General features: G+C 45.1%; 1 protein-coding gene and 1 non-coding gene across 2 annotated transcripts; both read right to left on the bottom strand.

The window, feature by feature from the left end:
• Positions 1 to 5,685: 5,685 nt before the first annotated feature.
• TUBA1B (tubulin alpha 1b) lies at positions 5,686 to 11,773 on the bottom strand. Its single transcript, XM_056562211.1, has 4 exons — positions 11,629 to 11,773; positions 8,490 to 8,712; positions 8,260 to 8,408; positions 5,686 to 6,873 (listed from the first exon to the last, which is right to left on the bottom strand). The coding sequence occupies exons 1-4, from the start codon at positions 11,629 to 11,631 to the stop codon at positions 5,893 to 5,895; spliced, it is 1,356 nt and encodes a 451-aa protein (XP_056418186.1). The 5' UTR covers positions 11,632 to 11,773; the 3' UTR covers positions 5,686 to 5,892.
• LOC130359706 (U6 spliceosomal RNA) lies at positions 9,956 to 10,058 on the bottom strand. The gene has a single exon (XR_008890401.1). It is a non-coding gene; the product is annotated as a U6 spliceosomal RNA (small nuclear RNA).
• Positions 11,774 to 26,691: the final 14,918 nt, after the last annotated feature.

Genomic DNA, 26,691 nt, shown 5'->3' with positions numbered 1-26,691 from the left:
TGAAGTTCCGGAGCATTGGAGCTCTCCAGACGCGCCGTCGTTGCCTCCCGGTGAGTCTTCTACAGGGAAGGGCGGTAGCCATACTACTGGAGCCTGGGCAGAGACTATAGAGACTGGAAATGACGGGGCCAAGAACCAGCGACCCCCGGAGTCCCCCCAGGTCAGCCCGTTGAAGCAGCGCCCCAGGTTGCACCCCCCCGGGAGCCCAGCCTGACTCATTAACCCCTGCAGACCTGGCTAACTTGCCTGATACAGATCTCTTCACTACTTATCCCACTTCTGATACAGTAGTATCTGATTCCATGTTGAAGGAGATGCTTCTGATGTTCCGTAATTCGCTGCACAAGGACTTGTCCCAGATAGTGTACCCTTTAAGATCTTCTGTGCAGGTGCTGGAGCAAAAAATGTAATTTACAGAAACTAATATGGCGACCTTTGCTGAAACTCATAATGTCCTGGCGGAGGCGCATGATACGCTTGAGAATAAAGTGTCTGTCTTACAAGCTAAACTGATAGACTCTGAGGACCGAAATCGCCGTAATAATGTCAAGTTTCGTGACATCCCTGAGTCTATTACTGGAACCCAGATCCTGCAGTTTGTTAAAGACCTTACACAGAATTTATTGCCTGGCATGGAGGTATATGAATATAGCATTGACCGAGCGCACAGAGTGCCTAAGCCACGTTCATTGCCAAAAGGACAAACTACTCCAATTTTCCAGGAAACACTCCTCCTTGCCAGAGCCATATGGAGGTATCAAGATGTACGCAGACCTCTCTGCTGCAAGCAAGGCGAGACCTGGGCCCACTCACTGGACTGCTCCGAGACCTCAACATACAATACCTGTGGGGATTTCCCACTAAATTACTTATTGTGCGCCAAGGGAATACTTTTACCATTTCCTCTGTGGAGGAAGGCATGGATTTGCTGCACGACTGGGGTCTCCTGGAGGATGACACTACAGACGGCCTTCCAACGGACACCCGATCACAGGGAACTGATCCTCCTGCTATGGACAAAGACCCAGATGGCTGAGTTCCTAATTAGCACTTGGTGCTGTGCAGTATGACCTGTTTACTTGATAGCTTGTCTATTCTGATACACGTTTACCCCAGAGTGGACATAGGTTACCTATAATTTTGCCGCCAAATTGTTTCTCTGATTCCTTTATAGATCTTTTTATTTTACTTAAATTTTGTAATATTTACGTTGTTGAAATAGTATTGCTAGTACTGTTATACGCTTTATTTTTGTGACATCCCCGTCTGGTGTCCGTAGGCACCAGTCGGGTTTTTAATAGGTGAGGGGAGAGATTCCCCTATTATCCCTGAGGTTCTCTAATAGCGACATTGATAGCTCGCAATGGGGATTAATGTTATCTCGCTTAACGTGAATGGACTTAATAGTCCGTACAAACGAAAGTTTTTGTGGGAGGAGCTGGAGAGGAGAGATGCGACCATTGCTTGCGTCCAAGAAACGCACTTGTCATCCTCTAACACTCCCCAGCGCCGGCACAGAAAATACCCTCACATAGTACTCTCCACTCACACCACAAAGAAAAGGGGAGTTATGATAGCTATTAGGTACAATGTCGCCTATCATGTTACCAAAAGTATTGTTGATCCCCAGAGCAGATATATCCTGTTGATATGCACTATTGATAATGTTGAATTTACAATTGTTAATTTGTATGCTCCCAACTCCAGACAGAACCGCTTCCTGAGAAAGGTGTTCAAGATGGTTGCAACTCACAAAAGAGGTGAGGTTATAGTTTGCGGAGATTTTAATTCCGTCTCTGACCCTACCATGGATCAATCTAACTGGGCCTCACATAGGTCTTTCTCCCTCAAAGCATTGATTGGAGATCAGGATTTATTTGATGTTTGGAGATTGCAGCATGCTACAGAGAGAGACTATTCTTATTTCTCCCCCAGATTTCGCTCCTACTCTCGCATTGATATGATACGGGTAGGCAGATCTCTCATAGACAAATCATTAGACACTTCTATAGGGTCAATTATGTGGAGCGATCATGCTCCGGTGCTCCTATCCCTCTCTGACCAATCCCCGAAACACAGTGATTTCGTGTGGAGGGCAAACACTCATATAATTTCCCACTCGGAACATTCTACAAAGATCGAAACAGCATTACTAGACTACTTCACCTTAAATGATTTGCCTTACACTGATGACAACACTCTCTGGCTGGCTCATAAGTCAGTTATTAGAGGTGCCTTTATACAACTGGGCTTGGTGCTCAAGAGGCAACGAACAGCTCTAATTACAGAAGCTATGAATCGCATTGCTGCACTAGAAGCTATCCACAAGGGGGTACCATCCCAAAAAACTTTGACAGACTTGCTTAATGAGCGCATGCATCTCACAAAGCTTCTGCTGTATCAATGCGAAAAGAGCTTTAAAAAGACTAAATTGACCTATTACTCTCAAGATAATAAACCAGGATCCTTCTTAGCGAGGAGAATAAAACCTGCTCATCTCAAGCGACGCATAGTCTCTCTCAAGCATCCGTTGTCAGGCAAACCCATGCTGTCCCCTATGGATATAGCGAATGCGTTCAGAGATTACTATGCCAAACTTTATAACTTAAGTTCAGATAATGATAGCCCCCAACCGTCTCAGGCAGCCATTGATGGCTTTTTGGCGTCACTACAACTCCCGCAGGTGGCCCAGCCTGTGCTTGACTCCCTCAATTCACCCATCACCTCTGCTGAAATAGTGAAGGTAATCAAATCACTTCCTGTGAATAAGGCTCCTGGCCCTGATGGCCTGCCAAATGAATATTACCGCAAATTTAGTGAGGTTTTGAAGCCTTATTTGCTGAGGGTGTTTGGTGGAGCGATGGAGTCGGGCTGCCTACCCACTGACATGTTAACGGCCCTTATCACCACCATCCCGAAACTGGGGAAATCTACCGATCAAACATCTAACTTTCGTCCGATTTCGCTCCTAAACAGCGATGTTAAAATTTATGCTAAAATTTTAGCCGACCGGTTGAAAACAATTATCCCCCGATTATTGCATAAAGACCAAGTTGGCTTTACGAATGGGAGACAGGCCCCTGACAACACGAGGAGAGTGATTTACCTTCTCCAACATTGTGAACACTTTAATGTACCCTCTGCCTTCCTGACATTAGACATTAAAAGGTGTTCGACAGGGTGAACTGGCGATATGCTTTCTCGGCTCTCCGTTCATACGGCTTTTCTGGACCCATCGTGACGGCAATCGCGGCCTTATACTCTAACCCGACAGCGCAGGTTTTCACCAATGGGTCCCTATCTAACCAGTTCACCCTGTCGAACGGAACGAGGCAGGGGTGCCCATTTTCCCCTCTCTTATTCATTCTATCTATCGAGCCCCTAGCCCAAGCCATTAGGATGAATCCCGATATTAAAGGGGTTCAGATAGGCCCGACGGAACACAAACTGGCGTTATTCGCTGATGATGTCCTGTTGACCCCGACAGATGTTGAAACCTCTCTGACACACTTATTTGCAACAATAGAACACTTTAGTGCCATATCTTACTACAAACTAAATACATCCAAATCCCAGATCATGCCTGTAGCTTTAGATTCTCATCTAATCTCCTCACTACGAGAGAAATTTCCTTTAGATTGGCAGTCTTCTGTGCTATCGTACTTAGGAATCCGTCTTACCCACCCCACGTCTAAACTGTTCCAAGAGAATTTTGTGCCACTAGCCCAAGCATTGTATAATTCTATGCAAGATTACGCTAAGTCTGTCCCTTCGTGGTTCGGGCGACTGGCTACGTTTAAAATGATGCTGCTCCCTAAGTTACTGTATTTATTCAGGACCATCCCAATTATACTCCCAAGAACATATCTCTCATCTCTTAACAAACGACTCTCTCAATTCATATGGCAAAATAGAAGACCACGAATCGCTAGGCGGATCATGACATTGCATAGGAAAGGGGGAGGGCTCAGTCTCCCGCACATTGAGGACTACCATATGGCGTGTCATCTGGATCATATGACACACTGGTGGTGTAATAATTCAGAAAAACTATGGGTAGGGGTGGAGTCATATACCTCTCTCCCTATCACACTGAGATCACGTATGCTGTTACAACTAATAGGGAAGCAGCCCCCCAAATCTTACCTGATGTCTGTAAACACGTCTGATGTCGCTTGGAAATACGACCTACAACAAAAAAATTTTTAATCCTGTGTCCCCTTAAAAATTTCACATTAGATTACATTGAATGCCTAGTACCTGACTTACATATTCGACACTGGGAAACACATGATGTATACAATGCACAAGACCTGATGTCCAAGGAGGGTGATGTTCACTTTCCCACTTTGCATACTACTTTCCATATTCCCCATAAAGAATTCTACAAGGGTCTACAACTACGCAGTTTGTTGACTAGAGATTTCTCCTTACAGCACCCTATACCAAGAGATGTCCTCACATATCTCAATAGTGACTCCAAGAAGGGTATCACCTTCTATAATATCTTACAGGATAAATGTACCATATCCAAACATCACTACATGATAAGGTGGGAGGCCGATTTGGGTAGGGAGTTTACACTGGAGCAATGGACCCAAGCATTGGAATACTCCCGCAAGTTATTTAGATTGACTAACCATCAAGAAGCAGTGACCAAGACCATCTTTAGATGGTACTACACACCCTCCAGGTTACATATCATGGATAATGCATGTTCTAATCTGTGCTGGCGAGGGTGTGGGGAGGTGGGCTCTTTACTACACACTTTGTGGGACTGCCCCCGACTTGCAGAACTTTGGAAAGGGGTTGAGTTACTGACCACTAGAATGCTGCGGTCCCCGAGCACACTGACCCCCGAAACAGTCCTCTTTCTCATGAATTTTGACACAATACCTCCTGATCTTAGATACCCTATTGCCCATTTATACATGGCAACTAAATTGCAGATAGTTAGACACTGGAAAACAGATAAAATTCCCTCCCTCTTTGAAGTTGTCAACCTCTTGAACCTCATCTGTGACTATGAAAAGTCGTTTTCTTTGGCTTCTAACACACATGATACATTTCTCAAACGCTGGAACTCATGGATGTCGACTCCTCACTATCCGAAACATAGTAGTTTTAGCGGACAATAGTTGCTGATTGAGCTCCATTATTTTTTTGGCTGTGTTCTACTCTCCCTTTTCTGTGCCCCTGTGATTAGGGGGGACAATGCTGTTCTATTCACTGTTGATGCTGTGTATACAACTGTTTTACATTTTTCACTTTATGTTGTGCTGTTTTCTTTCTTAAGCAGAAGACGCTTTGATCTTCATGATGTTGCTAAATTTGTATATCAAAATGTCTGTAAACTCTTTGTAGTGTATATGACATTGCATTCTTGCTTGTCTGTACAATTTTTGGAATGTTTAAAACCAATAACATTTTCTGGAATGAAAAAAAATTGTTTGAAATATAATGAGACTATTTTTATCAGTAGTCCTTGCTCTCACCTTATGCGTGACCAAAGGATGGAAACAGATCTCAGGAGAAGAAAATATATATATATCTCCTTTAGAGAATGTTTCAGTTATTCACCTGACACTGGATTCCATTTTTCACACAATTGAGACCAGATGTTAAATGTATCAAGGTACAGTTCTGATGCCCATCATTATTCAACCCAAAAATCAGAACACAAGGTTTTGTTTCTTATTTTAATCCAGATCTGATACAGTTACACTGATGGAACAATGACATGATTGCAAATTGCCTTAATAACTAAAAACGGATTGTCATACCTGCATCTGTCAAACCATTTGCAAGTTTGGGCAATAAAGATTAAAAAGCTTCTGTGTTAGCTGTATTCTGATGGGTAAAACAAATGCCTGTAAAGTAGCAAGATCTGGTTTAATATTCTTCACCTTCCTCCTCACCTTCACCCTCAATAGAGTCTACACCAACTTCTTCATAGTCCTTCTCTAGGGCAGCCATGTCCTCACGGGCCTCAGAGAACTCTCCCTCCTCCATACCCTCACCTACATACCAGTGCACAAAGGCACGCTTGGCATACATAAGGTCAAACTTATGGTCCAGTCTTGCCCAGGCCTCGGCAATAGCAGTGGTGTTGCTCAGCATGCACACAGCGCGCTGTACCTTGGCCAGATCCCCACCTGGAACCACAGTTGGTGGCTGATAGTTGATACCAACCTTAAAACCAGTTGGACACCAGTCCACAAACTGGATGCTACGCTTTGTCTTGATGGTGGCAATAGCTGCATTTACATCTTTGGGCACCACATCACCACGGTACAACAGGCAGCAAGCCATGTATTTACCATGACGAGGGTCACATTTCACCATCTGGTTGGCTGGCTCAAAGCAAGCATTTGTGATCTCAGCCACAGAAAGCTGCTCATGGTAAGCTTTCTCTGCTGAGATAACTGGGGCATAGGTGGCAAGAGGGAAGTGGATACGAGGATAGGGCACCAAGTTAGTCTGGAACTCTGTCAGATCTACATTCAGGGCTCCATCGAATCTAAGAGAAGCTGTAATAGAGGACACTATCTGACTAATAAGGCGATTCAAGTTGGTGTAAGTTGGGCGCTCAATGTCTAGATTTCTACGGCAGATGTCATAGATGGCCTCATTGTCTACCATGAAAGCACAGTCAGAGTGCTCAAGGGTGGTGTGAGTGGTGAGGATGGAGTTGTAGGGCTCAACAACAGCAGTGGACACTTGGGGAGCTGGGTAGATGGAGAATTCCAGCTTAGACTTCTTTCCATAATCAACAGAGAGACGTTCCATCAGCAGAGAGGTGAAGCCAGAACCAGTGCCACCACCGAAGCTGTGGAAGACCAGGAAACCCTGAAGACCTGTGCACTGGTCAGCCTGTAGGAAAACACAAGAATAAATATATAAAGTTAGCAACAAAAAATAAGTTTGAGGGACAACTATACAAAGGCACCTTCCTACAATTGAAAGAATAATGTATCATGATAACTCAATGACTCAGGTAGTAGGAAGGACACTGCAGCAGTCCCTACCTTTCACTAATATCAGGTACAAGAAATTGCACAAAATGCTTGATAATTTATGTCTCTGGAAGAAAGGACAATATGAGACTTAATCCACTCAAGTTTAGGAATTAGGCCCAAACTAGAGTGATTTGCCCATAGCAACCAATCACAGCTCAGCTTTCATCATAAAATACTTAACAAGCTAATGTTAAATAAAACCTGAGCTGTGATTGGTTGCTGTAAGCAAATTGCAGTTTTAGAAAGACTGATAGTTTGGGCCATAGTGTTCAGCCCAACTCCTATCTAATGCTATCAAATATGGTGAAGTTGTTTGAGCAAGAAACGGGTGGCACAAGATTAGAAAGGTATCTGCTTATTTCTATTGGAACACCGCAACTGTTTGTTTATCGGCTGCATCTAGTACCGCAGTTCAGCCTCCTTTAAAGGGAATAGGTCTTCAGAAAATGAGCTATTGTTTGAATCAAGTTTTTATGTTTAACATTTTTTAATAATGTTTGTTGATTTTTTTTGTAATATTTAATTTTACAACCTATAGTGAAAAAATAATCATGAAATCTTGCCGTTACCATTAGGCCTAATATTAGGCTCAGATTTCTGAGAAAGAAGAAGCTGATGGAAAGTATCCTGTACAGCATAACAGGGAAGGGGACACACGTATATAGAGAACAATAGATGCTCAGCCATCCCCTCGTTGTACAATGACCTCTGCACAGGTCATAGAGCATGCTTACAAGCCAATCCCTCCCCCCACCCACCCCAAACACACACACTAAAAGATAGGGTCTGGAGATGTTCATTGTGCCTGTGTCCATAGGACTTGCAGTAAAGCATAGGCTTGAATACAGCCTAGGCACAGTGGGCACTTTGGGATGTCACACACCAAGAGAATTTCTGATGGAGAATGGGCAGGAGGACAGACGGCATGGTAGAAAGCATTATTGTATGATGTAGAAAGGGTTACTGGCAATTATAGGAGGTAAAATCTAGTGACAGGTTCCCTTTGACCAGATCAAGCAGACATACATCAGACAATACACCTACATTGTGTTTCAAGTAGATCTCTGAACTGACACTTCATAGGGATTACGAGAAAAGTAGTCTATGTCAGGATCACAGAACACCATGGGTTTTCTTTAGTCCTGGTAATCTTCTGACTCCTTAACAGGCTTGTACAGGCAGCTCTAATCTAAGCCTTTAGGTTTTCTGGTCCATGAACTGTGACATAAATGTCACTCACCAGTTTACGGATTCTGTCCAATACCAGATCGATGATCTCCTTTCCGATAGTATAGTGCCCACGGGCATAGTTATTGGCGGCATCCTCTTTTCCTGTAATTAGTTGTTCTGGATGAAATAACTGGCGGTATGTTCCAGTGCGCACTTCATCTGTAAAAGAAGAGACACAATGAGAAACAACCAATGGCCATTGTAATCGATGAGGCCAAAAATACTGTGATTTGTTCTTACCGATGACTGTAGGCTCCAGGTCCACAAACACAGCTCTGGGGACGTGTTTGCCGGCTCCGGTCTCGCTGAAAAAGGTGTTGAAGGAATCATCCCCTCCTCCGATGGTCTTGTCACTGGGCATCTGCCCATCAGGCTGGATGCCATGTTCCAGGCAGTACAGCTCCCAGCAGGCATTACCGATCTGCACACCAGCCTGACCGACGTGTATGGAGATGCACTCACGCTGCGGAGAAGAAAAACATCAAATTAGACATTTAAATCCATGTACACAATGGGAATTTTCTTACATACACCCTTCACTACTACCTTAAATTGCAAGAAAGGGGTTAATGACAAGAATCATAGCGATGGTTGCCTACGAATCCCTCCGCCTCCATTGGTCAGCTGACTCTACTTCCACGTTAGCATAGAGAAGTGTCTTCCCACCCCCACATTTCATTCTCGCTGGGAAAGAGGAACATAAGCCTTCAAGTGCATCAGGATTATCCTGAGCCTTCTATTTACGAGCGCCGTGGTGGCTTACTCCTCCGTGCAGCTGCTCAGTCATCTCCAGCTCGTGCAAAACTACAACTCCCAGCATTACCAGACAGCGTTTTGCACCAGCTGGAGAACAAGGGAATCATTGATCTAGTCCTATCTTCCTGCATCTGGTATAAACATGAAGTCACAGTCTGTAGCATCTGGTGGTGGGGAGGACACTGCAGCAATCCTTACTGTATTAATAATCCCTATATATACCCCAGTGCTAACTGCAGCTCCTCCTTCCTATATACCCCAGTGCTACGTGCAGCCTCTCCTTCCTATATACCCCAGTGCTACATGCAGCCTCTCCTTCCTATATACCCCAGTGCTATCTGCAGCTCCTCCTTCCTATATACCCCAGTGCTATATGCAGCTCCTCCTTCCTATATACCCCAGTGCTATCTGCAGCTCCTCCTTCCTATATACCCCAGTGCTATCTGCAGCTCCTCCTTCCTATATACCACAGTGCTACCTGCAGCTCCTCCTTCCTATATACCCCAGTGCTATCTGCAGCTCCTCCTTCCTTTATACCCCAGTGCTACGTGCAGCCTCTCCTTCCTATATACCCCAGTGCTATATGCAGCTCCTCCTTCCTATATACCACAGTGCTACCTGCAGCTCCTCCTTCCTATATACCCCAGTGCTACCTGCAGCTCCTCCTTCCTTTATACCCCAGTGCTACCTGCAGCTCCTCCTTCCTATATACCACAGTGCTACCTGCAGCTCCTCCTTCCTTTATACCCCAGTGCTAACTGCAGCCTCTCCTTCCTATATACCCCAGTGCTACGTGCAGCCTCTCCTTCCTATATACCCCAGTGCTATATGCAGCTCCTCCTTCCTATATACCACAGTGCTACCTGCAGCTCCTCCTTCCTATATACCCCAGTGCTACGTGCAGCCTCTCCTCCTTCCTATATACCCCAGTGCTATCTGCAGCTCCTCCTTCCTATATACCACACTTCACGAATTTGCGTGTCATCCTTCCGCAGGAGCCATGCTAATCTTCTCTGTATCGTTCCAATTTTAGTATATGTGCTGCTGAAGCACATCTGGTGGTGGGGAGGACACTGCAGCAATCCCTACTGTATTAATAATCCCTATATATACACCCCAGTACTACCTGCAGTCTCTCCTCCCTATATATACACCCCAGTACTACCTGCAGTCTCTCCTCCCTATATACTCCAGTACTACCAGCAGCCTCTCCTCCCTATATACCCCAGTACTACCTGCAGTCTTTCCTCCCTATATACTCCAGTACTACCAGCAGCCTCTCCTCCCTATATACCCCAGTACTACCTGCAGTCTTTCCTCCCTATATACCCCAGTACTACCTGCAGTCTTTCCTCCCTATATACCCCAGTACTACCTGCAGCCTCTCCTCCCTATATACCCCAGTACTACCTGCAGTCTTTCCTCCCTATATACCCCAGTACTACCTGCAGCCTCTCCTCCCTATATACCCCAGTACTACCTGCAGCCTCTCCTCCCTATATACCCCAGTGCGACCTGCAGCCTCTCCTCTATATACCCGTGCTACCTGCAGTCTCTCCTCCCTATATACCCCAGTGCTACCTGCAGCCTCTCCTCCCTATATACCCCAGTGCTATCTGCAGCCTCTCCTCCCTATATACCCCAGTGCTATCTGCAGCCTCTCCTCCCTATATACCCCAGTGCTACCTGCAGCCTCTCCTCCCTATATACCCCAGTGCTACCTGCAGCCTCTCCTCCCTATATACCCCAGTGCTACCTGCAGCCTCTCCTCCCTATATACCCCAGTGCTATATGCAGCTCCTCCTCCCTATACACCCCAGTGCTACGTGCAGCCTCTCCTCCCTATATACCCCAGTAATACCTGCAGTCTCTCCTCCCTATATACCCCAGTACTACCTGCAGCCTCTCCTCCCTATATACCCCAGTGCTATCTGCAGCCTCTCCTCCCTATATACCCCAGTGCTACCTGCAGCCTCTCCTCCCTATATACCCCAGTGCTACCTGCAGCCTCTCCTCCCTATATACCCCAGCCTCTCCTCCCTATATACCCCAGCCTCTCTCCCTATATACCCCAGCCTCTCCTCCCTATATACCCCAGCCTCTCCTCCCTATATACCCCAGCCCCTCCTCCCTATATACCCCAGCCCCTCCTCCCTATATACCCTAGCCCCTCCTCCCTATATACCCTAGCCCCTCCTCTACTATTCCCTGTTATCTGCCATTCTTATAGGGAGGGACATTTCGGAAGTCCAGAACATTCTTGACCCCCATCTTCCCATCTCAGATATTGTGGACAGCACCGGAAGCCATCCCCGCCCCTCCATCATTGCCCCCCCAAGCGCGGGAAGATGCATTGATCGGGAAGCCGCATAATGGATAGTCACAAGCTACATCAGTGTTTTTTTTCCCACTGAAGATGCGTCAAAACCAAAATCTGCATTCAATCACCCCTCCAACATTGCCCCACCCCCACCCTCCGAATCAGGAAACCGCATAATGGATTAGGTTACAAACTACATATGCGATTTTTCCCATCAAATATGCATTGACACCCCGCACTACATGCCATGAATAATAAATGAGTGACAGCCGAGGCACAGACTAGAGAGAATCTGCTGCTTACCATGTTTAGAGATGAGGAGTCGGCGAAGAATAAGAATTTAAAAAAATAAAATAAACGTTACTTTATCCAACAGCTACGAGCGGATGTAAGTAACAGAATGAAAGGAGCGACCGAGCCCTCCGCTTATAAGGCGGTCCTCCTGTGACGTCAGACCTCGTTATGTTAATGAGACGTTTCCGGTGCGCTGATTGGCTGAGGCGCTGCAGCGAGATGTACGAATCTGGGAGGCGGGAGCTGATGCTGCGCTACAAACAAGCCGCAGCCTCAAGTACCCAATATGGCGGAGGCCTCCTCACTGTCACCCGGTGGGATGACTATAGTCTCCTTATACAGTGTTCACTAATAAGCTTTGTCATCATATCGTGTCGGGACATACAGCAGCTTTTGCTGACTGAACTATGGGGAGAATTCACACTTGTTTCCAGGAACAGCTGCAGTGCAGACATATGAGGGGTGAGGTCATGGCTGAGAATAAATCACAGCTCAGGATGTGACTCAGTACTACAGGCCTGATGGGGTCCAATACAGGCCGCCATTGCTCAGGGTGACCGGGGAGGCTGCGGATAGAGACTGCGGCATCTCTCTGCTTGGCACCGGGCCAGCCGGGGATCCACAGCCGCAGGACCCGCCCCGACACCGCCCCGCGGCATCCTGTGAGGTGAGATCGCTCGAGCGGTTCGATTTTTGCATGGGTTCGGAAATCTCACGTCACACGGGCAATAGATGGAGCTGCTCCAGGCTCAGGTCACACGGCTTTTTATTTTTTATTTTTTTAACTGAATGGAAAAAACACAACAGGAGAGTTATCCAAACATAATAGAAAAATAACCGTCATTGTTGCCCATAGCAACCAATTCCATTTAAACAGTTCAAAATATGAAAGCTGTGCTGTGATTGGCTGCTAAGGGCAACAGTGACGGTTGTATTTGTAAACCACTTTGATAAATGACGTCCAATGTGTTTTTTTCCAGTAATTGCAAAGCATAATCTGGACCATGTAGGTACCCATGGGCATGCCTATGATTTGTCTGGACACATTTTGGGCAAAAGTGGTCGACCGCGTTTTTGCCTACGGTCGGGAAACCGCATACGACCGACCGGAGGCTGCGGTTCACTCCGGTTGGCTCATAGAGATGCATTAAATACGGTTGCCGAATAGGGAGCACACCTTGTTTTTACTTTTATATGTATATAGGTGGCCACAGACTTGCTTTTAGTTAGACTATACTGATCTAGGTGGTGGCTGTACATGTGCCTACATTTTGACTAGAACATGTTTGTACCTGGTTTTAGCCTTGCTTATAAGTAGGCCATACTAGCCCAATAGGTGGCTGTTGATGTGTCTATAATTTGGTCCAGTAGCTGGGTATTGTCTTATTTTTAAATAGGTCACAATTGCCTCATTAGGGCGCAAACACATGTAACCCTACTTTAGACTCTAAATACGCGCTAATAGTCACCAATATCTAAGTGACATAATAACAAATTGAGAGTGTAATCTGGTTATTAAGCAGAGTGTATTGAATTGTAGAGTTTGTGGCAATAGCGTGACCCCTAAAACTAATAGTGGTACATACGAAAACCTGAGACCATAGGGACTTCAATCACCTTATTGCTCACTCACCTTATATTATTTTTTAGTGTATAATAAAAGTTATTTTTTTATTTGACACATGATATGAGAAGAATCAATTAACCCTTACGGGGTTATTTGTTGTCCTATTGTAGCACCTTTTCATGTGTCAGAGGTAAGGATCGACCGATATTGATTTTTTAGAGCCGATACAGACAACCTGTGAACTTTCAGGCCGATAGCCGATAACTTATACCGATATTCAGTGCATTTTAATCCCCCCCCCCCCAAATATCCTTGGTAAAATGAGGGTGCGTGCGTGTGTGTGCGGGTATACCCTGATAAACTGTTTCTGGCCCAGTAGAAGCCACTGCAGATCAATGATTTAATGCGGGCACTTTAAATCAATAAACTGCAGCAGCTTTTGCGGGGCCCGAGACCGCCGCCGCCACCCGCTTCTCTCCCCCTGCCTGTCCTGAGTCCAACCACTGCCGCTGTCACTCAGCGCCTGGCCACTGACGGTGACGTCGCGTTGAAGACGTCACTCGTCATTGCGCAGCGCACAGCGACAGTGCAGGACGCCGTAGGAGCCAGAAGTAGCGCGGACCCCAGGAACAGTTAATTATAAAACCGGGGATGGGGGAGGCAATGGGGCAGCGGCGACGGCAATCTCTGGCCGGAGGATAGGCAGGGGGAGGCAATCGGGCAGCGGCGGTGGTTGGACTCAGGACCCCAGGACAGGCAGGGGGAGAGAAGCAGGTGGCGGCAGCGCTCTCTGGCCCCGCAAAAGCCGCTGCAGTTCATTGATTTAAAGTGCCCGCATTATCGGCAGGTTAGATGCCGATACTGATAACTTAGAAAATCGTGAATATCGGCCGATAATATCGGCCAAACCGATAGTCGGTTGATCCCTAGTCATAGGGCATAATTTGTTGTTGGTGGCTATAGGTATGCCCAGAATTTTCTCTGGGTTCTCATTTTTCTCCCACAGAATTGGCTTTCTGTGGCCCTAATGCGTGTGATAAGGAAATTAGATCCACTGGGGATGAGTAATGTAAGCAATACAGGAATATGGGATGAGTAATGTAAGCCATTTCAATCTCTGTCGGCTGATGCTGTGAGAGATCTTAGTGCTATATAGGCAACAGAAAATAAATAAATGACCATAGACATGTTTAGAATTCAGCAAAATCAGGTATCTAACTGGCCATAAAGGTCTTTTTCTTTTGGCAAATCTAAGTATATATGTAGCCATAATTCTCAATTTGATCGGACCAGAAGGTGACCGTAGTTGTGCCTATAATTGGGCCAAAAGGTAGCCATAGATGTGCCTATGATTGGGCAAGTAGGTGCTCATAGATGTACTTTTATTGAGCCAGTTGGTGCTCATAGATGTGCCTATGACTCGGTCAGTAGTTGCCCATAGATGTGCCTATGACTCGGTCAGTAGTTGCCCATAGATGTGCCTATGATTGGGCCAGTAGTTGACCATAGATGTGCCCATGATTGGGACAGTAGTTGACCATAGATAAGCCTATGATTGGGACAGTAGTTGACCATAGATAAGCCTATGATTGGGTCAGTAGGTGCTCATAGATGTGCTGTTTCTTGGGCCAGTTGGTTCTCATAGATGTGCCTAAGATTGTACCAGTAGGTGATCATAGATGTGCCTATGATAGGGACAGTAGGTGACCATAGATGTGCCTATGATAGGGACAGTAGGTGACCATAGATGAACCTATGATAGGGACAGTAGGTGACCACAGATGAACCTATGATCAGGGCTGTATGTGATCATAGATTCCGTTTTCCAACATGAGGAAAACAGCTGTTTTCTCTAGTGTGGGTTTTCCTGTAAGTCAGCGCCCCATCCTGAGAAACATGTTGAGGGATCATCAGCCAAACCAGAATCTCCTCTAGAAGGAAGAGGGCCCAGCTGTAGACTGTCATTTCTGGTTCTTCCATCTCCTTCATACAGAGCAGGTTGCTGGCTGGCAAAGAGAGAAACGCCTACAATATTCTTCTAATGTGTCTCCTTTGGGAGATCATCATGCTGTCAGTTTCCTATAGGTCAGGCTTTGCATAGTTCTTTACCAGTACCTGGCCTATAAGACTTCCTACATCTGCTTGGAGGTCTCGTCCATGAGACAAATTACCCTCTCAGATACATAATTCAGCTGGAATCAGCCAAGAGGTTGACACAAGGATAAAGATAATTTTGCTTGTTTGAGCCTATCTGTAGCTTTACAGATGCCTCTAATTTGACTATTTTGTACCAATAGGTGTCCATAGACGTGCCTATAATATATAATTTTATAATCATATAAATAAATTCTGCTGTTACTGTGATACGCTGCTAGTAATTCACACTGCAATACTATGTGCAATCTGATCTCATCAAATCTCTCATTGCAGCCCCAACCCCCGGACGTATTCTCACACAAAGAAACCCTCATTCACTCCAAAGTAAAGGAACTGAAAAATGATAAGATGCCATAAACTGACCATTACAGACACTGGTGAGAGATACACTATAATGGGAATACATTGTCATCAGTAGCAGATGTGACTAAGTGCAGCCATTATAGCGGGCTGTAATTTATCAATGGGTTCTAAAGGCAGTTGTAGAGAATTTGATGTCTCTGAAGCTTATATGATGTTGTCACTCTTGTTCATAACAGGAGAAATTTTACTGTAAACAGTAAAGTAAAATTGTACATAAGGTGCCCCCAAACCAGAGATACACTTTAAGAGATGTGGTATAGTTATGATTTCTGGATTTAAAGGAGAGGGGTCCAAGTGCAATAATTTGCCCATGGTAGAGCAAAATGTCCTCCCCATGATACAAACTGTCCAGGAAAAAACATTTCATAACTATGGTTAAAATAATGGGATAGTGCAGGGGTTAAAGATGTACTCCGGTGCTGAGCATCACAGGATAGCAGATAAGTGTCTGATTGCAGGAGTCCAACCGCTGGGACCCCCTGAGATCTCCTGACCGTCACCCTGGCTCTCTCTGTGACCTCCGCTCCCTGCGCGGATTACTGTGGACCACAGCATGAAGCTGTAGCTGACACGCTCCTCTATATATCTTTATGGGAGAGCCAGAGATCCACCATTCAGGTATCCCCAGCGTTCCCGCACAGAGGGAGCCGAGGTGCCGGGCAGGAGATGGGTCCCAGTGGTTGAACCACCCATTATAAGACACTTATCCCCTATTCTGTGGATAAGGGATAAAATGTTTGGTACTGGAGTACCCCTTTAATATAGGTGGTTTAAGGCAGGAGTGAATCTACAGTTCTGTTCAGCTTTATTGGTTCTCTGTTTTTGTCCTACTTGTTTTCCCAAACCAGAGATACATAATAAAACTCTTTTTGTCCTCAGTCATTACTAGGGGGAACTGACTCAGCTGCCCCTTCTGGTGGCAAAAAAAAATGTTTAACCTAATTTCTCATGAATGTCTCAGACTAGGGGATTCCTTGTATTAGGTGACCTGCAATGTAGCAATTTACCTATAAACTGTATGTAAGTAAAGTGTTAAAAAGTTCCTCCACTGTAGAGATAGATGAGCTCATCGATGAAGGAAGTTTCCTTTTATTACTATATTGTCCTGAATAACAATTTTGCTGCTAAATCCACTGACGTCCCGTCTATAAACTAGATGTACCTACTACCTATCGTGGGTCACAGTCATCAAGATGTCACATACAAGTTTATGGAGGAACACTAAATTGTCTTGTATCCAATTCATTGAGCTTCAGTGTCAGCTTCCACTGTTTGTTTTTCCATTGATGTACCCTGTAGTAAGGGTGCGCCTGTAAATGTAATTTTTGCCACCGCACAGCAAAACCACATGCAGTTTTATTATGTAGTTCTCGGCCATGTGGCTTCTATAGGTGAAACACATTTATTCAATGTATTACACCTGTACAAGATAGATGGCCAAAAAACAAATGTTTAAACTGCTGCAATTTGCAGTAAACTATGTGTGGTTTTTGTTGTGGTTTTTATGTGGATTTCAGCATAAACCACTATGTTTAGGGGTAGTTGAAGACCTCAATACACATTAGAAAAAAGTTAACCAAACCTACCTATTTTGGCAGGATTGGACAATTGTCTAAAGTGTATGGGGATCTCCGAAATCTTTCCTGACTGATGATGTTGGTGGAGAGGATGATCAGACATGTTGGATTTCAACAGCTTGATGCTTTAGTTTTCGTAGAGATAAGCCGCCATCACCAGAAGAGTTTGGCAGCAGCTTACCCATCCTCTGTCCATTCTGAACCTATAAACGCTTAAAGGGGTTCTCCAGTGCTTAGACAATTTATCCCCTATCCAAAGGATAGGGGATAAGATGCCTGATCGCGGGAGTCCCGCCGCTGGGGACCCCCGTGATCTTGCACCTCCTTTATAATCAGTCCCCGGAGCTTGTTTGCTCCGGGTCTGATTACCGGCGACCACAGGGCCGACGGCGTGTGACGTCACGCTCCGCCCCTCAATGCAAGCCTATGGGAGGGGGCGTGATAGCTGTCACGCCCCCTCCCATAGGCTGGCATTGAGGGGCGGAGGCATGACGTCACACGCCGTCGGCCCTGTGGTCGCCGGTAATCAGACCCGGAGCGAACATGCTCCGGGGACTGATTATAAAGGGGGTGCCGCGTGCAAGATCACAGGGGTCCCCAGCGGCGGGACTCCCGCGATCAGGCATCTTATCCCTTATCCTTTGGATAGGGGATAAGATGTGTGAGCACTGGAGAACCCCTTTAAGTCAAGAGTTAATGTGTATGGGGGGTCGGAAGAGCAGGATAGCTGAATAGCCTTTGAAAGACATCAGGGTGAGGGGCCATCTAAAAGAACTGTATGATGTCTACAGAGTGCAATTCTCCAGGTTTAAAGTGTGTCTGTCACAGAATGCACCACTTGCTCCGGAGGAAGTAGATGTAAGGAGGACAAGCAAATGGACCCCATATCCAGTAAATCAGTGTTTCCCAACCAGGGTGCTTCCAGATGTTGCAAAACAACAACTCCCAGCATGCCATGCTGGTAGTTGTCGTTTTGCAGCAGCTGGAGGCACCCTGGTTGTGAAACACTGCAGTAGATGTAGTAGATAGGAGAGATCAGTCCAACATTCTATTCACCATCTTAAGGTTTATTCAAATGATGAATAGCACCAACGTTTCGAGCCATATACATAGTGTGCATCTTTGTCAAGCTCAACATTTCTCATACAGGAAAAGCTAGATGAGATGAGGGTGATCCAGGAAATAATTAAATCCCTGGTAAGACTAATCTTGCTAGGGAACTTGGTAAGTCCTGTTATTGACCCTGAATTTGTATAGAATCAGAGGCAGGTTTGGTAGTGGGGTCGTTCATTCCCTTCCATGGCCAATTCCAGGTTTTCAGACTAGCCCAGATGAGCTCAACTGAGTCAGTCTGCCTTGGGAGACTGTGTAAGAAACTTGACCTGAAATCTTGCGGTGCCAACATCTCCCGAGACCATTTGTGGGAGGAAAGGCTGCGTTCACACGGCCGTCTAGACCCGTCCCGTTCTTCTCCCGTCAAAAAAAACAAAACAGACAATAACATAATAATGGAAAAAATGGATAAAAAAAAAAACGGATTGACAAAATGGATGACATTAAAGGCTCAACCGTTTGCCAGAGACTTAAATGTTAAATGTATCTGCTTTTTCTTCCGTTTTTTGGACAGGAGAAAAAATACTGCATGCACCGTCTTTTCTCCCGTAAAAAAAACGAGAAATGAGCGCAGACGAGTGCAAATGGATGTGAAAGGATTGTAAAAAAAATCCCATTGACAAACGGTAACAACTGAACCTAAACGGGGAGAAAAAACGGGGACAGACGGCCGTGTGAACGCACCCTAACACATGTATATTGTTTTATCAGGTAGTATGCCGCCTGTATAGTTAGGGTATGTTTAGCCTTTTTAGTTAGTGCTGGACAAACAGGTTTTGTTTTGTGCCAATAAGAATACGGCTGCATTTTGTGTTTGGAAATAAAGAGCAGAAGCCCTGCATTTGTACTGTGTCACTGTCTCAGACTGCTGTTTACTGTGGTGTACCCATCTCCACCGAACTAAACCCACACTGTATATTGGCGGGGCCTCTTTTCTAAAGTAACAGAAGGGCCAAGGTAAAAAAGGTACAAATTAAATTTCAAACAATAAAGTGGTGCAGTCAGTGCAAGTGTCCGGTGGCCATCCAGAGCTTCAGTAACCTTCTTTTATAGGCACTTCGACACTTCTTTTCTCACCCTTACATTGGTTGTCACTTACCTTTACTGACCTGATTTTCAAAAGATTCATAAAAAAATGTTTTGATAAGTCTAATGTAATAATGTTACCTGGTAATAATTGTTTATATAGTGAAGATGTAGAAGTCTGATCATTCAGCACTGGCTGCCCTAATTCTTGTAGTCAACACTGTCTGCAAACACTGCCTGCAAATCTGGGTCATTCTGAGCTGGAAGCCTCCGCACACAAGTGCATCAGACTGTGACCTCTTTCTTCTCAGCTTCTAGGTTTCAATATTGACTTGTTCCTTTGTGTTGACATTTTTTTCTTACCACAACGCTCATCCCGTTCTGTCACACCCCGGCCTAGAAGATAGATAGGTAAATTGGAAACAACCTCATCATAGTTTGAGTGGTTATGATACCCACTATATATATTTGTAGATTGGTTTAAGAACCTGTACTGTACATTTATGCACTTGCTGTATAAAAAGGCTCCTCAGTTTCATGCTGCCTGAACTGGAAGTCCAGTAGATCTGTCCCTGTTTGGTTATACAGATATTAGTTGGGTGGAAAGAAACTGCCTTAGTGACTGCTGGTTCACTTTTAAAGTACACCTGAATGCTGCCATACTGTGCCCAAAATAATACACATATATTAGTGCTGGGCGGTATGACCAAAAATGTATAGCATGGTATTTTTTTTTTTATTATGGCGGTTTAATGGTATTTAACCCCTTAAGGACGCAGGGTTTTCCAATTTTTGCACTTTCGTTTTTTCCTCCTTACCTTTTAAAAATCATAACCCTTTCAATTTTCCACCTAAAAATCCATATTAAGGCTTATTTTTTGCGTCACCACTTCTACTTTGCAATGACATTAGTAATTTTACCCAAAAATTCACGGCGAAACAGAAAAAAAAAATCATTGTGCGACAAAATCGAAGAAAAAACGCCATTTTGTAACTTTTGTCGGCTTCTGTTTCTACGCAGTGCATATTTCTGTAAAAATAACACCTTATCATTATTCTGTAGGTCCATACGGTTAAAATGATACCCTACTTATATAGGTTTGATTTTGTCGCACTTCTGGAAGAAATCATAACTACATGCAGGAAAATGTATACGTTTAAAAATTTCATCTTCTGACCCCTATAACTTTTTTATTTTTCAATGTACAGGACAAAATGAGGGCTCATTTTTTGCACCGTGATCTGAAGTTTTTATCGGTATACATGTTTTGATCGGACTTTTTGATCACTTTTTATTAATTTTTTAATGGTATAAAAAGTGACCAAAAATATGCTGTTGTGTACTTTGGTATTTTATTGTGCGTACGCAATTGACCATGCGGTTTAATTAATTATATATTTTTATGGTTCGGACATTTACGCATGCGGCGATACCACATATGTTTATTTTTATTTACACTTTTATTTTTTTTATGGGAAAAGGGGTAATTCAAACTTTTACTAGGGAAGGGTTTAAATGACCTTTATTAAAGGGGTACTCCGGTGAAAACCTTTTTTCTTTTAAATCAACTGGCTCCGGAAAGTTAAACAGATTTGTAAATTACTTCTATTAAAAGATGTTAATCCTTCCTGTACTTATTAACTGCTGAATACTACAGAGGAAATTCTTTTCTTTTTGGAATGCTCTCTGATGACATTACGAGCACAGTCTCTGCTGACATTATTATAATAATAATAATGCTTTATTTATTGTTGTCCTTAGTGGGATTTGACGCACGGTTGCTAAAATGGACAGAGATGTCAGCAGAGAGCACTGTGCTTGTGATGTCATCAGTGTTCCAAAAAGAAAGGAATTTCCTCTGTAGCATTCAGCAGCCAATAAGTACTGGAAGGATTAAGATTTTTTAATAGAAGTAATTTACAAATATGTTTAACTTTCTGGCACCAGTTGAGTACCCCTTTAACATTTTTTTAAACTTTTTTTTGCAGTGTTATAGCCCCCATAGGGACCTATAACACTGCACACACTGATCTCCTATGCTGATCACTGGCGTGTATTAACATGCCTGTGATCAGTGTTATCAGCGGATCTCAGGCACGGAGCAGTCATTTGTCGATCGAACACTGAAGAGGCAGGAAAGAGCCCTCCCGGTGTCCTGTAAGCTATTCTGGATGCCGGATTTCACCGCGGCGGTCCCGAACAGCCCGACTGAGCAGCCGGGTTACTTTCCCTTCAGACGCGGCGGTCAGCTTTGATCGCCGCGTCTGAAGGATTAATACAGGGCATCACCGCGATCGGTGATGTCCTGTATTAGCCGCGGGTCCCGGCACCGACCCGATATGACGCGGGGACACCGCGTGACCCCGCGGCATATCGCGGGAGCCGGCGGAGGACGTAAATATACGTCCTTCGTCGTTAAGGGGTTAAAGGTATTTTTCATGCACGACTGGGGGCTAACCTCATTTTCTAATATTTTAGATAGTAATTACTGCAGCAAATTGCCTTTCAATTACCTATTTTACTGTCATGAGTACTGAATATTGTTCACACTAGTATTAATAAAGGTTTAATACAACAGACATGGCTCCTCGTTTTGGTACCAGTTCTTTTTGTTTCATTTTCTGCCCGTTCTGAAACATCAGTTTCACTACTTTCATCGGGGTTGTCCATTTTGTTCACCGCTCAGGCTGCCACGCTCTCACTCACATGGTGCTTGTTTGGTGCAACCTCAAAACCAGGCCCCTCTCAAACAATGTTCTGTGGCGAGACGTTCCACCGCCACCAACATTTTGTATACACTCACCGGTATTGCAGTATATGAAAAATACATATGATTTTTAAAAAACACCGATATTCGGTATGAACCGGTATACCGCCCAGCTCTAACATATATACTACTTAAAAGGAACCTGTCGGCAGCATTAAATAGCAACAGGTTACCTTATTACTAAGAACTTTTGTCAAATGTCCAATGTTTTAGAGCAGGGATTCCCAACCGCGGTACCACGGGATTTTGCCGTGAATTTTTTTTTTAAAATGTCCCGCCTCGGCCTGCGCGCTTATGACTGACGGCGCATGGGGGAAGGGAAGCCTGCGTGCGCACTGCGCACACAGCGTCCCCCTCCCCCTGTGTCCCCCTGCATCCGCTGTGAGCCAAAAATGGTGCCCTGGGGCGGAACAAGCTGCGTCTGCGCTGGACTCCCGTGGAACTGCAAGCTGCGCGGTCCGGCTTGCTTAAGGTACCGTACCCTTTCCACCCCTCTGTTACCCCCTTCTCAACCCTGTCCAAACCCCCCCCCACCATCACCCAGGTCCACCGTCCACCCCCCGTCACCCATGTCCACCCCCCCTGTCGCCCATGTCCACCCCCCCTGTCAGCCATTTCCACCCCCCCTGTCACCCATGTCCACCCCCCCCAGTCGCCCATGTCCACCCCCCCTGTCACCCATGTCCACCCACCCTGTCACCCATGCCCACCCTCCCTGTCAACCATGTCCACCCCCCTGTCACCCATGTCCGCCTTGTTCACCTCACTGTCCATCGCTGTCACCCATGTCCGCCTTGTCCACCTCCCTGTCATCCATGTCCACCCCCCTGTCACCCATGTCCACCCCCCCGTCACCCATGTCCACCCCTGTCCGTCCACCCCCCCCCCGTCACCCCTGTCCCCCACTGTCACCCATATCCACCCCCTGTCATCCATGTCCACCCCCTTGTCACCCCACCTGTCACCCATGTCCACCCCCCTTGTCATCCATGTCCGTCTTGTCCACTCCCTGTCCATCCCTGTCACTCATGTTTACCCCCGTTGTCTACCCTGTCACCCATGTCCACCCTCCTGTTCACCCATCTGTCCCTTTGTCACCCCAGTTCACCCCTCTCTGTCACTCCTGTCCCTCTTTTACCACCTTGTCACCCTTGTCCACCCCTCTGACCCCCTGTCTCCCATGTCCTCCTGTCATCCATGTCCACCCCCCATCCAACCCTCTGTCACCCATGTTCACCCTCCATTGTCCACCCCTCTGACCACATCCTTGCCACCCATGTCCACCCCTATTCACCCCTCTGTCACCCCCTATGCCCCCGTCACCCATGTTCACTCTTCTAAACCCATCTGTCACCCTTGTACACCTCCCTACACCCCTCTGTACACTCCTCTACATTCATCTATCACCCATGTACACCCCTGTCACCCATGTACACCCCTCTACACCCATCTGTCACCCATGTACACTCCTCTACACCCCTCTGTCACCCATGTACACTCCTCTACACTCCTCTTTCACCCATGTAAACTCCTCTACACCCCTCTGTCCCCCATGTACACTCCTCTACACTCCTTTGTCACCCATGTACACTACTCTTCACCCATCTGTCACCCATGTACACCCCTCTACACCCCTCTGTCACCCATATACACTCCTCTACACCCCTTTGTCACCCATGTACACTTCTCTACACCCCTCTTTCATTTATGTACACTCCTCTATACCCCTTTGTCACCCATGTACACTCCTCTACACCCCTCTTTCATTTCATTAACTGAATTGGAAGATTTTAGCATATGGAATGGTCTCCTCATTTCCCAGACATTGGCCCCCTTGACTTCTTTTTTCAGGGGTGTGCTGCACCTGAAGGTGGAGTTACTGTATTGGGATCATGTGAATCTTGCAAATTGCATGGAACTTTGCACCACAAATGGTGGAAATCATATTAAAGATGTGATAAAATACATTTTAAAAAATGTTGAAAGATGTATAAAAGAAATTTGTGGTGCAGGGGGTTGTCAAATCTTGTGTAAATAACGCTTATTTACTGTCTAATAAAAACTTACATAACTTTCTTATGAAACTGTAAAAGAAAAACTGTCCACAACAAGCATTCAGAGAGCAGCTCTCATTGTTCTCTAATTGGTTGCGATAAAAACAGTTTTCATAAAGGGCTTTCATAAATCTGCCCCATGGGGTTTCCATTTCCCGGACTTTTAGGGATCTGTCACATGGCCATGGGCAAAATTACATCCTCTGGAATCAGTACTAACTTTTTTTCAATAAAATAATTCAACTTTATTTACATAAGACTGGAGAATCCAGGTATATCTCCATTCTGTATATTTACAGATGTATTAGGACAATATAATAATGTACCAATGTAGTTTAGTACTCTTCTAGGGCATTAATGTGTCTCCAGCTGTTTCAACACTACAACTCCCAGCATGCCCGGACAGACAAAGACAGCAACAGCTGGAGGCACCTTGGTTGGAAAACACAGCTCTGGGGGATAACTAGCTGATCGATGGGGTACAGTGCATGCTCATCCACCGCTCCAGTCACTCATCTCTTCTGAAGTTCAGCAATCGCCAATGTTCAGAAATCCCCAGAAGACGAATGGTGGGACAGCATAACATGTATACCGCCACTTCATTAATTCAAGGGAAAATTGCCTTCTGTTCTTGTCATCAGTGGAGGTCCCAGTGGTCAGACAGTGACTTTTAATGTTGGGATAACCCTTTTTCAGAAATGGATGCCAATCATTTTACAACCATATTTATTTTTACCTGTACAGTTCAAAGGGCAGATTGTTAGTTGTGAAGCCAAAAGTAAGTGTCCACCTACTGTTAAGAGCCTGTTCTGCAATCATATAAACACTTTAATAATGTGCTGTCATCTAGGTTCATGAGGCAAGTCAGTACATCTCACAGAATATGATCATCTCTAAAATTATATGTTCTCCTCATACTAGTTGTCATAAAATAAAATATTAGGCTTAGGTTATGAAACACAGATTGCTTGAGCTTTACATCTCCATTAGCTTAAACGGGGTTCCCACCCTAAAGATTTATCCCTTATACACCGGATAGGGCATAAATGTATGATTGCAGGGGTCCCAGTGGTCAGACCCCTGTGACCATTCACATACCTTCTATGCTGTGGATAAGGAATAAATCTTAATGGGGGCAAGACCTTTTTAAGATCTCGAGAATGGAACTTAAAGGGGTACTCCGGTGGAAAACTTTTTTTTTTAAATCAACTGGTGCCAGAAAGTTAAACAGATTAGTAAATTACTTCTATTAAAAAATCTTACTCCTTACAGTACTTTTTTTTAGGGGCTGTATGCTACAGAGGAAATGCTTTTCTTTTTGGATTTCTCTTCTGTCACGACCACAGTGCTCTCTGCTGACACCATTTTAGGAACTGTCCAGAGCAGCATATGTTTGCTATGGGGATTTTCTCCTGCTCTGGACAGTTCCTGAAAGGACAGCAGAGGTCAGCAGAGAGCATTGTGGTCGTGACAGAAGAGAAATACAAAAAGAATTTGCTTTGTAGTATACAGCCGCTAATAAGTACTGGAAGGATTAAGATGTTTTAATAGAAGTAATTTACAAATCTGTTTAACTTTCTGGCAACAGTTGATTTAAAAAAATAAATAAAAATAAAAAAATTTCCACCGGAGTACTCCTTTAAAGGAAAACTATCAGATATTTTCTCCTGCACTATCCACAGTACTGGTGGATAGTGCGGGAGACGCTGATTAAAACGAGCCCTACCTTACCCGGATCCACCCGGCCGTTCTCCCGCAATTGTAGTTTTATTCCATGCGTATATCTTGCTGTAACTGGCACGGGCGGGGCTTCTGCAGCCAACTGGCACTGACGTCAGCGCCGCTTATGATTATTCATCCCCCTCCCTCCAGTTAGGAGCGTCGACGAGAGGAAGAGCTGGAGGGAGGGGGGATGAATATTCATAAGTGGAGCTGACGTCAGTGCCAGTTAGCTGCAGAAGCCCCGCCCGTGCCAGTTACAGCAAGATATACACATAGAATAAAACCACAATTGCGGGCGAACGTCCGAGCGGATCCGGGTAAGGTAGGGCTCGTTTTAATCAGCGTCTCTCCACCAGTACTGTGGATAGTGCGGGAGAAAATATCTGACAGTTTTCCTTTAAGCTTCTGTCTATAACGGTCTATTCACACAGCAGAAATTCTGCCAAAAATTAAAGCCCATAGACTTCTATGGGATTCCGCACTCACATTCCCAATTCTGAATTTCCGCTTTCTGAATTCCGCAAGTGGAAGTTCAGAAGTGTGAATGGGAGTGCGGAATCCCATAGAAGTCTATGGGCTTTAATTTTTGGCAGAATTTCTGCCGTGTGAATAAACCCTAATAGTTGTTGGTCCAGTGTATGCTCTGCTGCTCCATTTATTGTCTATGGGACTGCAGACTGTACTCCGCTATCTTTGTGCAAGATCAAAGAGTCATGTTTTCAGTA

This window comes from Hyla sarda, chromosome 2 (assembly GCF_029499605.1).
Source record: "Hyla sarda isolate aHylSar1 chromosome 2, aHylSar1.hap1, whole genome shotgun sequence".
Lineage (NCBI taxonomy): Eukaryota > Metazoa > Chordata > Amphibia > Anura > Hylidae > Hyla > Hyla sarda.
This window is presented reverse-complemented; position numbering and strand designations above follow the sequence as displayed.